At 35.4% G+C, this 18659-nt stretch overlaps 1 protein-coding gene and 1 long non-coding RNA gene across 4 annotated transcripts in view; both read left to right on the top strand.

The window, feature by feature from the left end:
* Positions 1-16067, top strand: part of LOC140682450 (uncharacterized) — a 45975-nt gene extending 29908 nt beyond the window's left edge. The window contains exon 2 of the long non-coding RNA XR_012054219.1: positions 667-16067. This is a non-coding gene — a long non-coding RNA (uncharacterized lncRNA). The remainder of the gene's footprint in view (positions 1-666) is intronic.
* MMP16 (matrix metallopeptidase 16) overlaps positions 1-18659 on the top strand; it is a 174061-nt gene that overhangs the window by 67168 nt on the left and 88234 nt on the right. For 2 of the 3 annotated variants that reach the window (XM_002199847.7, XM_072924806.1), the window contains one exon: positions 16355-16503. The exons of the other annotated variant lie outside the window; for it this stretch is intronic. In XM_002199847.7, the coding sequence (XP_002199883.1) occupies positions 16355-16503 (149 nt within the window). The remainder of the gene's footprint in view (positions 1-16354; positions 16504-18659) is intronic. 3 annotated transcript variants of the gene reach the window in all.

The raw sequence follows: 18659 nt of genomic DNA, 5'->3' as shown, positions 1-18659 counted from the left end.
GTCGGAATCTGTGGGTGTTGGTGATTCCGAGATTGTAGAAAGTCTCTGTCTTTCTGCCCTGTTGCCAAAGAAGAAGCCATAGTTCGTCTGTGCTGTTTTCAAGGTTGTTTATTTTTGCTTATCTATAACACGTTCTGCTGCCCTGCCGCAGGTCTGTCCTGCAGGGCAGTGTGCGGGGCTCTGCCCCTCAGTGGGATGGTACAAACATTATATACCAGAAATTACGTGTACTATATTTACAATAATGTGCCAATATCTATCATCTACGTTGAACAGTGTGTCCCCAGCCTAAACCAATAGAAAAATGCCAACATCACCAAGAACATGGAGGTAAGGAAGAAGAAGGAGGAAAAACAGGATCAGGTCCACTTTCCTCCATCTTAGAACTCCTGACCCCCCTGTACAAAGTAAAACCCCCCTGTACAGGTGTTAAAACCCCCCTGTACAATACTAAAAAATTTTACCCTCTAATTTGTGACTACTTTTACTATACCATCTAACCCTCTGTGACCGCTTATTCCACCTTCAAAGTTGGTAATTCCTTCCATGGTTCAAACTCAAGATCACAGCTGTTTTCATCTGCTTGCCAGGGTCTAAAATACTTCTGACCAAGGCCTGGAACCTCTAAAAATGTCTGAGGGACATTTTGAGTTCCGACAAAAATAGATATTTAAATATGAAATAAAGTATTAATTAGGTAACAATTAAATACAACTTACCAAATTGGCTCTAGTATCTGACTAGGGATACTTTATGGCAGTATATGTGTAGTAAGTATAGAAAGTGTACTTTTGTACCTGTGGTTCCTTTTGCAAAAGACTTCAATTGTCCTGAAAATTGTACCTTTTGGGGTATTTTTATGTATTTTACAAATCGTTTAGTCAAACATCAATGTGAAAGTAGTTTAATCAACTTAAGGCTTTGGAAAGTATCACCATGTTTGTTCTGATGGACCAGGAGGAAGCTGACTTGGTGTCCAAGAGTTTTCTGTCCTCTCAGTCTCCTATCAGACGTTTAGGGGAGCAGTTCCTTATCTATGGAAGGAGATTACCATTGTTTCCTCCATCTGATCTGCTATAAGAAGAAATGTTTTAAAACTGCAAAATATTCAAACTAATTTTTTTAAGACAATATAAGCTCTATGATAGAGCTTTTATGTGTACATGTCAATGGCATTTGCCTTTCTGTAATAAATCTATTTCAGTCTTGAGTGGAAATTAAATTCTGAGTATTTAAAAATTAAATTATGTACCTTTTTAGAAAGACCAGCTACTCTAGAGACCTTTTAGAATGGCAAAATAATCCCTGAGGGTACCAGATCCATATTACCTGTGGAGGTCCTTTAATGAGAGTTTACAGCAGAATTTTCAACACATGATATGAGAATTAAAACTGTTTCGGGGACATTTCAGATGCTTTCCTGCTGTTACAAGTTTCCTATATTTTAAACTTAATAAGGAAAAAGAACATAAAAAGTAGCATGAATAGAAGAAAAAAGAAGTCTTGTCACGTGTTTCTGTTAAAATGTGGAATTGTGCACTACTTGGTTCTATCTAAAATGTTTCATGACCTTCACAAGCTAGGGAGGAGGCTTTATATATATTCTTCTCACACTGATCAGTGGTGTGCATTTTGCAATATTTAGTTCAAGTATTCCATTATGAAAAGTGGCATCTACAAAACTTGGTGTGTCAACTGTCCTATGTGCCCTACAGAAACAAAACAAATAGCTCATTTTGAATCTGCAAGCAAATTGTAACTAATAATCTTTTCATCATATGTAAGAAAACTGGCCTTGATTAAGTTTGAAAGGATGTATGCATATATTCTACATGTCTAGACCTTGTGTGCACAATAAAGTCATTTATGGAAACAGCTGCTGATCCAATACACCCTCAGAGACCTCAGTGGCAGACTCTGGTCCATTTCCCTCAGATCCTTTTCCCTACAAAGCAGTTCAGTGCTCACTAAAACCACATGAATCTTTTGCAGATCCTTCCAACCCCATACTGGTCTACACTAGTCCCTCTCTTGACTTATGTCCTGCTTTTCTTCATTAAGGCTTCTGCAGTGTCCCCTGGAGGTTTCAAATGCCAGACCTCCCACAGTCTCATGATGCTATTGCTTAAATATACAGCTTTTTCTTATGGATACCTTTACCACTTTGCTGTCAAAGCCTCATGTGTTTTGTTGGAATGAGATAAAGTGAACAGGCGCATAAGACAAACAGGTGATTTCTAGATCATGATATCTAAAAATTAAAATCTAATAGCTACTGCCATGGTGATTGTACCAGTAGGCCGTCCCATCCTCCTCTTCATGAAAAAATGTTATCTCTGAGGAGATAATTAATTCTAGGAGAAAAATTATGTGAAACCTTTTTCTCACAGATGACTGTTGATCATCCTGCTTCAATAGTAAAGGTTATAAGACTTCCCTGAACTAATTCTACTTTGCAATAATACACACCATTTAAGGAAATTACACTCCCTTTCGATTTTCATCTTCCCAGTGAAAAGAACATTTCTTAAAATGTTGAAACTTATTCAATTAACCACTTAACCTTGCAAGACTCTGTTGAGAAATTTATGGTGAGATTTTGCATTGACAGAGAGAGGGATATATAGAGAGAAAGAGAAAGGGAGAAGTTATTTGCTGAGTCCTGTAGTTCAGTTCTCAGCATGTGTGGGTTGGAGTGAATGGTTGTCAATTTATTGAGGGTGGCAGGTGAAATTCAGTGCTGATGTGGTAACGCCTGCTAGAGAGGATCATTTGAACCCTTCGCACACATTGCAGATTTCTAAATTAATTGTAGACACTGAGGGACGAGAGTTGGACAGTATTTTTAGACAGCTCAGCAAAAACAGCCATTCATTGTGCTACAAAAGAAAAATGCTAGGGCATTTAAAAACAATTCTCAAAATCTGGAAATATTTTAATATCATTAAGATATTCTGTTACTATCTTCTTGCATACTCTTTGTTAGGTTCTGAGAATTTAATTTCAGAAAGTGATTAATCAAGAAAAGACAATTTTAGAAAAGAGTGAAATCTCTCAATCTGTGTATGGGAATACTATTTTGTAAAATTCTGTATTAATATTGTTTTCTTAAGAATAGGATCAGTGTTAAGAATAACTAAACTGAATTCTATTTATATTTTCAAAAGTTAATATGGATCAGTTGAAGCAGACAACAAACTTAGATGTGAAAAATGCTTTTTAAAACTCAACATTTAACTGACTGAATGAATGTGAATTTTCTCGTAAGGAAGTAGCTCTTGCTAAAAATGGGATTTATACTGCAGATATTTATCATACAATCATCACCTTTAAACAGTGTGAAAATATAATTTTCTTACCTGTAGAAATTTAAAACATATAGCCAAATTTTTAAAATTTATTTTACTTTAGCTGTCGTGCAGAAAAACAGTACAGCAACATGAGAATATTTCTTCCATGATGTCCACCACCTACTGGAAGATCTCAGTTGGAAATAGTTTGTGTATCTGTTCTGATTTGGGATAGAATGGACTAGAACAATGAATCTTAAACAGTTGTTTCCACATCAATCAGAATCTGAATGTTTTGTTCACTATACATGGGTCACAGGTTGGAGGTTTTTTTGGGTTCTTTAATTGTAGTTCTGTGGTACCCTAATCTGTAGAAGAGCTTGATGTTTGCAAAATTCAGGATATATTTGATTCCTGACACTGTTTTCTCTCTTTTAAAACTTTGTTTTTCCTTATTTTTTGTGTTGGTTTTTGTTTTGTTGGGGTTTTTTGGTGGTTCTTTTTTGTTTTCAGTACAACAAAACTTACACTGCTCCTTTTTCCTAAGGTTTTTTCTTTTTTTTCTTCCAGTAGAAGCTGAGAAATACAATATTCAGCTTGTTCACTAACAACTGTTAACTCAATTAGTTTTCTTGCTTCTAAGAGCAAAAGTGAAAAATAAAAAGTTTAATTTTCCTCTGAATCAGAGATGTACATACAGATAAACTGTTGTAAACACCCTTGTCTTTAATATTTAAAATCAGTTCTCACTTGCACTTTGAACCTCTAAAAAATGTATACATACTTTTGTAAATTTGAATTTAATTGCTGAATGCATTAAACAAGGTCTAATTTTGCCTCTAGTTTATGGCAGACCAAGTCTAAAAAAGCATAGGTTGAACTAAAAATAAATTAATATCAAATAAAATGCTGCTTGGGATGCTTAATATTGTATTTGCAGAATTAAGGTACTAATGTCATTGCTATGAGAATACAGGACCTGTGATAATTATTAATTGCAAATGTAATTTTCAAAATTTACTATGTTACTTAATTTCATGGAAGACCATGTCTTTTGGAAGAAGAAAACAGAAAAGCATACCATATCATTTTCCCTGGCCTTTTCTGCTATTGTGATTCGATCTGCATGCTTGAGCTAGAAAACCAATGTATTTATTAAAAAAACCAAAACCCCAACTTCTAAAATATCTGGACTTTTCAAATATTACCAGTAATGAGTGTAAGGAAATAATTTTCTTCAAGCAATTAATTTTTTTAATATATATAAAAGTATGGATAAATTATATTCTTGTTTTTGGTTGTAAGTGACACAATTGAGTTGAGCTGGATACTGAGTGTTCTAGGCATCCAACTGAACCTATGGCTACTGAGAGCACTTAGGGATTCACAGCATCAGGTCCTAATTAAGCAAAGCTGAAATTGTTCTACAACATTTTTAAATTGTAAAACACATTACCATAGCCCATAGAGAAGCTAATAAAAGATAATCCTGTGGCTTGCTTTAAGCAATTACTCTATATCCCTTTCTGTCTGCAGGAATCACTTTGTCACATCCCTCACATGAATCAATCTACCACTTCCCCTTCCCCCCTTCTATTTTTGTAATTCTGCCATTTAACAAAAATAGAATTTAGAGGATGACATAAAAAGGAGAGTTGCAGATGTGCTGAAATATATTCTGTTTTTCTGCTACTTGCAAGAGGCTTACAAACAGCTGGTGAGTTAGTGTACTGCAAGAAAACAGACAGCAAATGATGTATAAGGACTTTTTTGTCTTTTTGAAAGTAGGAGGCTAATAGACCAAGACTGAGTTGGTCATATTCTGCCACTAATTTACACATACATTGTTTCAAGGAAAAAAAAATATTTTACCTTGGAATTTATGTGTCTTTATTATAGCAAGTGAAATAGTTTTCTCTATACCTTCTGTCCTTTTTCCTTCACCTTACTATCACTGGCAGGAGTCAAAAGCTATTAATTCCAGTACTGAATTCACCTTTTCTTGTTGCATAAGTTCTGAACTCTGTACAGAAAAGTGACTGTATTCATCTACTATGATCCATGCTAAAACAGGATCAATGAAAGATATGTGATCATTGCTGAAGATGCGTAAAAAAAAGTAAAAATGTTTACTCAGTGTTGTCACTTTTTTAGCTGTAGGGCACTATGTGGTTTCATTTGAACCACACATACCAGAGGAAAAGATAGACAGGTGTATTTTGCATAAACTATCACAGAAAATCATTAGAAGCAGGCATGTATAAATGGCAGCACTGGGTTCTGATTGATCCCTGCCCTCCCTGTAGCAGAGGCATCTCCCACAGGCATTTTCTGAAGAAGTGTTGGAAATGAAAGTGGGAAACATTAATTATAGATCAATATCCAATGGAAACTCGTGCTGGAACAGCATTTTCAAAACTGGGGAATCAGTTAGAAATCAAAACATTATGGGATAGAGGACAAGCTATTTTCTGTACTGTGTTTTCCTTTTCACCATTAGGGCCTCTGATCAGAGACACTCATTATGTAGCTGAATTGACTGAGTTCATTGCAAAACAGTGGCTGAACTGGAATATTGTCTATCTTCCTTATGAAGAAATCATACCATTCAGAAAATGTACTTCCTTTTTTTTATTAGCTCCCTGGCCTCCTTGCAGTTGTTATGAGATTTTTCTTATAAATGTTCTGTTGTAGTATTTACTTTTGTTTGTTTTCATTCTGCCATGTAGACCAAATAAAGTAATTTGGGAAAGACAGAATTACCATTTTTGTTCATTACATTTTCTTCTTGTCTCTCCCTGGGAGATGACAAACTGCTATCATACATCAATTTTATGTATTTACAAAATCCACGTTTATCTTCTATCTACAGATTTCTGCAGGAAAACATAGATCAGATTTTTCAAATAGCTATAATAGTACTGTAAGTATCACAAATCTTAGACCAGTCAAAAAAAGGAAGTATTTCTAAAATATGCAATGACATCCAGCAAGGAAGTTCAGGACCTGAAATTTTGCATCTTACATATCTGACTTTGAAAAGCAGAAAAAAAAAAATGTTCAAGTTGCAAGTCAATATCACATATATTTATATATTTACATTTAAAAATTCTTTTAACTGTGGTAAACAAACATACTGGGATAAAATTTATGTTGCTGATAGTTGTGATATCATTAATTGCTTAAAATACATAGAAAGAAATAAAAGTGATATTCATCCAAATAAAGGAATTAACTGATTCAGTTAAGTACCTCCTGTTTCCACAAAAGGAAGCTTTATTCTTGACTTTGGCATAGCCAGTTGATTTTCTACAGGCAAACTTTTAAACACTGCTTATGTGTGATAAAGTATGAATTTACATACAATCTTATTTATAAAGGTGTAATAAAAAACCTACAAAGTATAAATCAACAAAAACATGCATTGTGCTGTTGCATTTCTGTTCTTTTTCTTTAATGCAATTTTAATTTAGCTCATAATATAAGACTATTCATATTCATATAATATAAGACTATTATATTATATTCATATTATATTCATATAATATAAGATTATTCATATTATTGATATCTATTCAGTAAACATTTATGTAGCTATTTAGTGAATGTTTCAGTGGTTCAGAATATGATGTTTCTTATGTTTATAAAATGAGAAAAAACCTATTATAATGAAGAAAATTAAATAAAGGCAAGATAGATAAAAAAAGTTTGTTCAAGTCACACGTCCTTTAGGTGTTTACATTGCATTTCATCTATTTCAGTGTTGTAAATTGAAACTGCATAAATTATAATAGTAAAGCTATTTTATCTAATGGATTCAAATACCAAGAGCCAAATATGGTTTGACTAATCATTTCCCCAAAGGAACTTTGTAGATTGACCTTTTCCTTTTTACAATGGTCTACCTTCCTACAAGCCTTTTTAAAGTAACATACCACCATCTGTTGGTTTCCTACATAAAAGTTTTAGGACAAAGTTTTGGTACTTTTGTAAAATTATTTGAAACAACCTATTGGGATATATAAAAAGGAAAGTGATCATTACTGTATTTTTGGTCAATACACTTCTGGTTTTGTTTTTTTGATTTACATCACAGCATGTAATTTATAATTGCACCATAGAAGATAGACATACCAAATAACTAAGTCTTACATCAGTCTTACAGTAGTACACAGTTTCTGTTTCTGGTGTCACTGCTGCTGTTAATGGTTTTACAGCCTATAAGGAAAATATTTATTTTTTTTTTTAAGTTTTAGTGATGTGTACACCTCCTATATGGTTGCCTGCAATGATATTCTCAGAGCCTAAAAAAATACGTGGTCATTTCCCGCTAGCGCCAACCACTTGGAAACTTTCTCACTTGTAGGATGGTGATTGAAGGATTGAGGCAGTCCTCATGAATTCATGATGAAATGCATTGCTTTGATTGTTTAGAATATGTGTCTGAGGAAAGATGCCTTTCTCTTGAGAAATCTAAACCAGAAGAAACAAAAGTTCAAGCAAATACTAAGCTGTAGGATCTATGCAGCAAATTCTGTTTCCCTAGTTGTTGTTCAGTTCACTGATTGCCTTTTTTATAAGAATAAACAACTCTGCCCTAAAATATCATGATGCTAAGCACAGTTAAAGTTATGCCATCAATATATTTGGATTAGATGAAAATAATCAGTTTGCAAGTGAGGTATAGCAAAGCTTAGGGGTCAAAGAATAATACCAAGGCAATGACAAGATGGGGTGATCTTCTGGAATGTGGTGAAAGACTTACTGGGAACTCTTGCCTTTTTTTTTTAATATATCACCAGACAACAGTTGCATTTATATACTGATTGATATGTTCAAAGCCTTGTCTAAATACTTGCAATGTTGTGAATAAGAACATTGGGAGGCATCACTCATTTTTGCTAACAAAAAGTGAGTGATGATTTTCCAAGGAACACCTCATAGGCCTTTGGTTCAAACAGAATTGCTCTGACTCCAGACTCATCATTGTTTTTGTTATATGTCTATCACCTTGATATAGTCAGTAGTTTTCTGGGATCCAGGCATCTGAATGAACTCCACGGCTACATATAATGAATGAGTCACAGAAAATCATAAAAGAAAAAGAAAAATCTAAACCCAGGAAAGATAAAGAATGTTCCAAGTAGGAACACATGAATAACTTCTCAGAAAATGCACAAAGAGGGACAGAAAAAGGCAAAAAATGTAAAAGGTTTGAGTCTTAAAGGAACTGGAGGTTATGGAATCTTGTGGGCAATCTCCATTCCCCACAATATTATGGTTATCAAAAGAGTAGACGACAATTCTTTGTAAAAGTATACAATTGCTTAACTATCAGGCAGAAAGTTGCAATGTTTCACCCATGTTCTTTGTTAGTTTTACATTCATAAACCAAAGGTGTTATTGGCTATTGTAGGAAGAGAACTCTGTCCATCCCCTTCCTAGGCCCATATCCAAATGGCTTTTGAGTATCTCCAAGAATGGAAGCACCACAACATCTATGGGCAATCTGTTGCCAGTGCACAGTAAAAATGTGTTTCTTTAGATTCGAGAAGGAGCTTCATGTGTTTCAGTTTGTAGCCATAACCTCTGGTCATGTTACTGGGAACTGTGGAAAAACTCCATCTTCTCTGCTCCTTCCTTTCAGATATTTGTGTACATAGGTAAGATACCCCTGGAGCCTTTTCTTCTCTAAGCTGAAAAGTCACAGTTTTCTCAGTCTTTCTTCATAGGAGTGATGTTATAGTCCCTTATTCACCCTCATGGCCTGATAAGTTTCTTTTTTTTTTTTCTCTTTTTGGGACCAGTTAGGACAAATTCAGTCAGAATATTCAGTACAGCATTCTTATCCCTGCAGAGCACTTAATATTCTTCTAAAAGCTATAAAAATTCTAGTAAGAAGCAGAGACAGAGTCCTTTAACATGAGCTTTAACACGAGCTGTATGATTGAGTATTTATGTCTACTAGAAGTTTTATTTGCAGAAATATTTCCACTGGTCTGGGCCTCTGCCAGACTTTGCTAGAGATTTTCGTTAGTGATTGAAGAAAATTTCCCTGAGCAACTAATGAATAAGGTCCACATTCTGAAGTCAGTTATAAATATGTTTGAGGAAATGATCAAGAGTTTCTTTTCAGGCCAGGGATTTGTGTCAGATTGTTATGCCACTAACCCACTCTCCACACAGACAGTAGAAATAGTGAATAAACAATGTAGCTTCTGCCTTTGGAGCGGAGTAGTGTCTAATCTCTGTTCCAGGCATATTTTAGTTGCTGAAGGACGGTGCTATATGTAGACCTCACATCTGCTGCTCACTGATACATTCCCATCTGCCTGGGATCTGTAAATGGCTCTGGCCTGGTGCTCCCGACAGCCCTTTTACACCTCCCACTTCTGCTGTTCTTGAGCTACATTGCTTTTCCCATGTGTAAGTGTGGGAAAATAAAGGAAATTATTTAGAATATTTAAACTAAACTTGAATAAAAAATGAGAGGAATTCAGAACTCAGTTTTAAATACATTTTGCCTTTTTACTTTTGTCACTCCTTGGATGCCAAGTTTGAATCAAAGTCACTTACAATGCAGAGCTTCTGGCTTTGGGCTGCAGCCTTCATTCTTGAGCTGCATCTCACCGAGGAGTACCCTTTTAAAATTATCTGTGTCACCATACATGTGAGTGGAGAAATTCCAGATTTTCACCTCTCTGCTGACATACAGTATCATGTGTTAATAAATCTAGTTTTGTACTGTTTGAGACTAATATGGTGAGATTATTCAGTTTCACATCTATTTTGTAGCTAGAACACAGAAAAATCAATAGACAGATACAAAATAGAACAGTGGAGGTGCCTCAATTAATTTTGAACTGACTAGCTGCAGCAACACTGAACCCAGTGAAGCCAAATTTATTCTCTTCTGTGACCCACTTTGAGGTAAATTCTGCTACTTCTAGTACTGTATCTAAGTATCTACTGTTGTGCAGGCTGCAACCTAGACATCTCACAGACTTGTCTGAATTATTAAGTCCCTTGCTAATTTTTGAAATCCCTAGTGAAGATTATTGTGTCCAAGAATAATGTGCCAGTGTCTAAGAATAATGTGCCATTAATGTGTCTAAGAATGTGTCAGTGTCACATGTAAATTATTTCTTGGAATTATTATTTCACAATAATTCACAAGAAAATATATTGGTCACTTTCTAGTTTATGTCAATGGAGAACAAAATTTTGCAAGTTGGTATTTTGACCTTTTCTTTTTGGCATTTTCAAAGCAATAAAAAAGATAATTTCTTGGTCTGAAGATGCTTCCTTCATTTTAAGATCTTTTCCACACTACTATACAATCTACAAGAAATTGATATATTTGTGAACCTCACTGTACTCTGAACATGCAAACTGGTTTTTGGTTGTTAAGGATTAGTTATCTCAAAACCATGGGTAGTAAACCAATCATGACCATTAGACTTCTGTTTTTTCTATCATAATTCTTATTTTCATTCTGTAGACATTAGTGATAGACTAGGTAGACTCTCCTGGACTGTGTGTGCTTTTTCTTGGAAGTATTTTTCTTACATGCATCATATACCCATTCACATCAGAGCATTCTGTTAAGAAGAAAAAACACCACTGATGAGGAACTTCTGGCACTGGAGGCAAAAGGAAGGAAAGACATCAGAAGATTTCATGTAATGCTCTGTGTAAACACTTTGGTTTATTTCTGGCTATCTGTCTATCAAATTGTCACTGAAAAGTCTGTATTTGCTGCAATAGGTAGGTTTGTAATTAAACCACACCATTAGCTATGTTTATTTGACCTAAATTAAGAAATAACTTGGTCATATGGATACTAATTCTAGAGCTAGCTTATTTATCCTTACTATAGTTAAAGCCTTCAATCCTGTTCACAATTACATCAGCACTTGAACTACTAAATCCTGTGGTTAGCTCTGTAAGTTACAATCATAAATGTGTGCTTTTTGAAAATACAAATCTCCTGAATTACTCAGACACTTAAAATCATTTCACTTATAGTGTGGAAGTGTATTAAAAAATAGAAGTCAAAATATTTTGAAATTATGAAATATCACAGTTTTACTCAGTGCAGATAGGAATTCTGCTTGCAGATAAAATCTAAAAGACGAATAGGAATACATGAATAATAATTATATGTAGCTGCTCTACTGAAGATATTTGTGAATTTGTTTTTATTCGTGCTTTATTAGACTGATTTACTAAGCCTTCGGGTTCATAGGACATAATTGTATTGTAGCTGATACTATGTACTGTCATTCAGAAACATTAATAATTTGTTGCTAAGCTTTCTTCTATCTTAGAAATCAGTAATGTCTCTGAAACTCTGATTATCTTAATAATATTCTTGTTTAATCTTTAATGATAATACATCAGTTTTCCTTGTTCTTAATAAGAGTTTGGTGTTAGCATACTGTTTTTAAGATCAGTCTTTCTTCCTAAACTAACAAAATCTGAATGATTAAGATTCCTTGGTATGTTTAATACACTTTGTTAGCCCATTCTTTATTCTTTAGAGGAGAAAAAAAAATACAGCCATGGGAGAAAGTTCTATCTGTTCCATAGCCAGATGACCCACACAGCATAGCATAAGTTACAAACTAAAATGAAAAGATGTTTCCATCATGTCATTGAAAAACCCCAAACTCTAGGTATGTAATCAATGACATCCAAAATCTGGAAGGTATATAGCTCATGTGCTGATGGCTCCATGGATGCCTGCAGAAATATTGGGTCCTCAACAAATTCCTGTCATGTCTACAGATTTCATCACCAATGGATTCTGTTTCTCATTTCCTTTACGATTATGAAAACAGAAGGTGGAATTAGGCTGAAGAAACTTTTCTGGTGGGAAAAACATGTGAAACATGGGTTTAAAATTTTAAAATGTTTAGATTAATGGGACATAAGCCTTGAAGTTCTGTTACAGAATAAAAATATTTTTAGGGTAACTTTTTTTGTTGTTTTTTCTGTTTTTTTTTTTTATTTTCTTTCAAAAAATGAAATATTTTGTGTCCGCATTCTTCTGAATTACTCCTAACAGTACAGCTAAACTCCCGTGTTTGTTAATAGGTCAGCAATGGGATTTCGCATAGAAATCTACTGCAAGAAGATGCTTAGTAAAGATAGATTTTAGCTTCAGGTTCTCTGTAGGTTAATGCAGATAATGAAATATGATTAAGCAAAAGAGTTTTCTTTAGTTCATTTTTAAAATAGTAAAAAGAATGAAAGTCATCAGAAAGTTCAAATACATGAAAGGCTGCTTCAGAGGGGAAATGAATAATTGGTTCCCTTTACCTGTAGCAGGTAAAATAAAAAGTTACAGGCTTAAGTTACAGGCTTAAATTCTAGTAAGAAGGATTAAAATCTAAAGGAAACTTCACAGCAGTGAGGTACTAAAGCACCCTACTAGAGAGGGAAATGGTGGAACCTATTGCCTTCCAGAAGTGTTTTTCTGTTGTTACCTGAGAGATACCATGGATCTCATTTTGCAGCAGGAGAAGTCCTGCCCAAAAACTTGACTTGAAGTAGCAGTATTTTATCTTCTTAATTTGTATAAAGGAATGAAATCTATCACCTGTTTGGGGTCTGTGCAAAGGGTTCCATTGACATCCAAGGAACTGCATGTTAGATGGATATACGTCACTATTTCTTTGTTCCAAGACCAGCTATTTCCTCAGAATGAGGCTTGCCATGACACTGTCATTGCTGAAGTACCTTAAAGGCAGACTAAGTCTAATTTCAGAAGAGGGGAGGGGAAAATTCTTCTGTGTATAATTTCTTTTATAGCTTGCCTCAAAACTACAAGACCAAGAGAATTTTTGTTCCTTTCATTCTCCTTCTCATACTGTTTATTTTCCTTTTTGTTGTTTTGCCTACCTATATATTATCTGGGCTTAAAGTTAAGCTTCTCCTCTATAGTTCACAGCATTTGGGCTATGAAAAATAAAATCTGAAATGCATATTTCAGTTATCTGGTAATCTGAGCCAAGGTCCTTCCAAAGTTTCTATTCTTCCTGCAGGAAACTGCAGAACCAGATTTTCTGTCGTTTTTCTTGTTTCATAATCCTTTTGCATAAGGACAGAGTAAAGAAATTGGTAACCCTAAATCCTACTAGCTCTCAAACATTCACCAGCCTGGAGGTCAATTTGTCTCAATTTTCAAAAAGAAACTTACTTTCAGAGTGTCATCTGACTTTCGAGTATGTTGGCTGTGACTTCTAGTCTATTTAGAAGTCTGAGGGAAGACCCAGGTGGTCTCCTTTCTTTGTTCAATGACTGGAGGTGGCTTTCAGGCATCCTGTACTTACCTTACATGTAAGACTTTTTAGATAGAGAAAGGCTATACTGTCCTTTCCTGCTGTTTCTAAGCCAACCCTCTTTTCCTTTTCTTCCAAGTGTCTCTGCAGTGGCACTCTCCTAGATTCCAGTTTGTTCTTCCTCTCCCACTTCTCCCATGAGCAGTAGTCCCCAAGATATTTTTTTCTATCTCTATATTAACAGCTTTTCTAATTGAGATATCTGAATGTTTAACTTCTGGCATGTTTTCTTTCTTGCAATCCCATACTTCTGACTTCGTCAGTTATGCTGCAGTGAGGATGGTTTGCATGGTGATAGGTAACCTCCCAAGCTTACCAAGCAATTTTTTTCTGCCCTTAGCACCTGAGAGCTTCATAAAAATTCCTAGTCTGTGTCTGCATACCAAAGTCTTGCTGAGAAGGTGGCACCATTTTACATAACTGTGATATGCTACTCAGAACTGTTTTTATTCCTGTACTATTTGTTTTGATATCACTGTCTTGAGAAGATGAATATAAAAATAACCCCATACTTAAATGTTCTCATTGTAAACATTAATGCAAAGAGACTCTGCATACTACACTGAAGTCAATCCATTCTGTGTCAAACTTATTTATTTATTAGCTCTGTGGTCTTGTTTCCACTTAATACATTGCTTTTGCCAACATTCAGGCTGGCTGGCCTTTCAGAGCTATCTTCCAATAATATAGGGAAGAACAGGCTTCATCTGCAAAGTGGTACATAAACAGTTATTTGTGTACTTACCCAAATCTTGCACACACTTAATGTACACAAGCTCTCCCTTAAAACTGCAAAATACAAGAAGGTATGAATATGTAAAGTTGTATGTAGGTACTGATTGTAGCAATTCACTTATATTGTAAATAAAAATGTTTTCCCATTTATTAAACAACATTTTCTTATTCTGAATGGTTCCTGTATGTAGAGATAGTGTGAAGGTGAAAGACTTTAGTCTGGGTCTTAATCCTGTCTATACCTCCCTGTCCTGTTGTATTTCCCTGTTGTGTAGAGCTCACAAACAGGTTGTGGGCTTGATCCCTGTGGGTCATTCACTTAAGAGTTGGTTTCAATGATCCTTGTGGGTCCCTTCCAACTCAGAGTATTGTGTGATTTTGTGATTTTGTGGTTGTTGAGTTTGTGTGTGAACTACACAGGTAAATGTGTGTTTAAGATAAACATGTTTAAATTAGAAATATCTGAACTCATAACTTGAAGATTTCCACAATTAATTCCAGTTTGATCTTTTACTTACTCTGAGCCAATGTTCACCTATAAAGCACATTCAGTGTTAGTAAAGTGAACTTTAATAATAAGTTAATTTTAGGTGATCATCTTCACTGTGTTCATAAACGGGGAGTGGATCACAACTGTGGTCAACCTGTTGCAAAACTGAAATGGTGGACTCAGAAAGATAAATTTAAAACTGAAAATAGATCCATAAACTGGTGTTAGGCTGCATATAACAGTGTATATACAAACAGGTAAAAACCCAGAAGTGTAGTATGAGGCAGAGAGAGCCCACAAAACACTATAAGGTGTGGTGGGTGGATATAATTCATTAATGTAATGATTCAGAATCTGTGAATTGTGATGTGACATGTTTGAAAGAGGTAGCTGAATACATTTCAATTTTTTTTTTTTTTTTTTTTGGTTAAAGAACAGAAGATCAGATTAATGGGCTCACAAATATTTTGTTACTGGGGGGAGTGAAATTGCAGCAATCCATTTTAACTGAGTCTTGTAAATTGGCAATATATGTGCCTTTCATTCTAGTGAGTACTTCCAGCCCTCAAATGAAAAGACATTTTTAAAGCTGTGTCAGTGCCCTCACTTCCTCACAAGTTTTTTACTGTTTTGTGTATAATCTTGATTTTGAGAATGCATAGAAACATGATAACTGCAGCTACCTGTTTATAAAACGTTGCCTCAAGAGGACAGCATGTTTTAGAGGGCTTGTCCAAGGGTTCTTAAGATAATGGCTTTAATGCATATAGCTTTCAATAATTTCGACCTCACACTTCTACACAATTGAGAGCATAAGCAGTTGTCATCTTGATTTAAAAAAGCAGTTCCTCTTATGAGAGAATTTTCTCTAAGTGAAGGCAGACTCTGCTACTTCAATATCTCCTGGACACCTGCTTTGCCTATAAGTATGTGATTTTGATATTCTTCTCAGAAAGCTGAATGTCTCCCTACCCTCTCTTTCATGCTCTTCGAGTGACAATAACAATTTAGTGTAAATGTGTGAACTATTGTGTATTTATTATTGTAGATGGTAAATATTATTATGTGCTCTGTGGGCAGTTAATTGTACGTGGCATATATTGTAGATTTATGTCTTGTCTGCTTAAAACTCTACTTAAAGTGCCTAGAGACAGGGTAAGGTGCTTAAGTTGTAGCTTCAAATAAATAAATAAATAAATAAATACATTAAATAAATAATAGAAGCAGGCAGTTTCAGATAATAAAGTGAGATGTCTTCTGGGTAGAAAACTCTGTCTTATAACAACAAAATCTTGAATAAAGAAGGTGAAATAAAATTCCCAAAGAATTTCTAATCTACAGCTAAAATAAATATAAAACCCAAGCACCCAAACTAACAGAACATATACTTGGTGAATTAGAAGCTTCTTTGTGTATAGTATACAACTAAATGTTAGGGATCATTTTATTTACCTCTAATTTCTATTTAATAGCCACTGCACTTGTCATTGCAGGTATGGTTACAAAAGTATGGCTACCTTCCACCAACTGACCCCCGAATGTCCGTGTTGCGCTCTGCAGAAACCATGCAATCAGCTATAGCTGCCATGCAGCAGTTCTATGGCATTAATATGACAGGAAAAGTGGACAGGAACACAATTGAGTAAGTAACCAGTACTGAACTGCTCTTGACTTTTCTGTTTCAAGCAGGGTAAAATAGAGCTGGGAAGCAGCAGTGCACTGGAGTATCCAAATAGTGTTGCAGCTTCAGATGGGGAGGTAAATTGTTTCTCTCTTCCTTGCCTTTTCATTTTCTTCAGCTTTTTTATTTCATGGTAGCAAGTCATCACCTGCCTAACTGCTGTCTGCCTTTGGGCAAGTGATTGTAAACAAGATGTCGCAGGGTTACCTAAAGTAAGGGCCAAAGGGTTATCATTGTGGAAGGGAAAAAACATATTTAAAACTGGCAAGAATACATGAAATGTATCACAGTTGAAGAAGTCTTGTTTTACTGGAAAATCTTTAGTGTAAATTTATTTATTCCTATTTATTAAATTTGGCAGACTCCACTGGCCCATTTGTTTAGTAACAAAAAAACAGCTGTCATGATTTTAACATGCAGTAAAATTGAATTAGTTTTTCATGCCCTTTGCAATTCTGAAATTGTTTCAGTCTCTCAGGGCCTGATTTTGGTGACCAAATGGACGCTACAGAGAAACTCTGCAAAACAGAACTATTAAAGGACACTTTAAAACAACTCTATACTATGCCAAATTTTTAAATTGTGCTCCAAAAAATATAATAAAAGAGACTATTAATACACAATTAAGAGAATGTATCTGGGATTAAGACAGCAGGATCAGGGCAGTGATCATGCCCCTATACTTCATATTGGTGGGGCCACTCCTGGCATCCTGCATTCCATTTTGTGCCCTTCACTGCAAGGAGGACATTGAGGTGCTGGAGTATGTCCAGAGAAGGGCAATGTGGCTGGTGAAGTGTCTGGAGCACGAGTCCTGTGAGGAGCAGCTGTGGGAATTGTGGCTGTTTAATATAAAATAAGAAGGCTCAGGGGGACGTTATCACTCTCTACAGTTGTAGCCAGGCAGGGGTCAGCCCCTTCTCCCAGGTAATAAGTGACAGCACAAGGCTCATGTTGCACCAGGGGAGGTTTAGATGGGTATTAGGAAACAGTTCTTCACCTAAAGGGTCGCAAAGCATTGGGACAGGCTGCCCAGGGAAGTGTAGATGTGGCACTTAGGGACATGGTTTTATGGGGGATTTGGCCGTGCCATGATAATAGTTGGAATCAATGATTGTAGAGGTCTTTTCAAACTTAAGCTCTTCTCTGATTTGAAGTGCTTGTTGTTCTCATCTCACTAAAGATTTTCTTGTGATTTCAGAAAAAGTTACTTTGCTTGAAAAGCAAGCAATAACTCAATAGTGCTGTCACTGCATATCCAACATTTGCTTCAGTGAAATATCCTTTTGATGCTCTAAAATTCTTATTTGGTGGGGGGAAAAATCGTCCTTCATTTCCCACTTACCACCCCCAGCCTGATGTGTCATCTTTTGTTATTCTTTTATGGTAAAGTAGCTGACATTAATGATTTTTCTATCATTTAGAATTTAGGGAAGAGACTACACAAAATGCTGTCAGGATTGGAAAAATCATTTTATTCCACTGACACATACTCTATTGCATTGAAAAGCAATAAAATAAGTCAGATTTTGTGGCTGCCCTCAGGGGAGGTGAGTTGATCACACAGCCCTCAGTTTAGGAATTTAAAGGACCTTAGACCATGCAGTGCAATAGCAGTAAATGCCTTGTGAGAGACCCATGCTCAAAAGTGTTTATGGTCCTCTGCACGGTGAAGAGTCTGTGCTGTTCATACAGCTTCAGTGACTGATCTTTGAGGAGAGAGTTCTGGCAATAACTAGGACCCTTTTGAAGACATGTTATCAGCATCTTCATCAGAGACAATATATTTCACTAAAAGTAAAACAGTCTGTTCACAGCAGCGCAGAAGAGACAGAAAGGGGTAACCTAAGGGAAAGCAGAGGCCATCTCAATTTAGAGTATCAGCTGGAGAATTAAAAAAAACCAAACAAACGAACCCAAAATTCTAAACTCAAATGGAGATGGTTAATGTTGCTGATTTGGCATTTTGGCCAGCAAGATTTTCTACACTTCTGCAATTTAAGAGATGAAGAAATCCATCTATGCAGCAATCTGAAATATTAATCGTATAAAGTGGTGAAGATTGAGTCTACGAGATTTTTTTGATGCATGATTTTCTTCCACAGAGAAAGATACAT

Source organism: Taeniopygia guttata, chromosome 2, assembly GCF_048771995.1.
Source record: "Taeniopygia guttata chromosome 2, bTaeGut7.mat, whole genome shotgun sequence".
Lineage (NCBI taxonomy): Eukaryota > Metazoa > Chordata > Aves > Passeriformes > Estrildidae > Taeniopygia > Taeniopygia guttata.
Note: the sequence above shows the minus strand (reverse complement) of the source record. Positions and strands in the feature narration are given on the sequence as shown.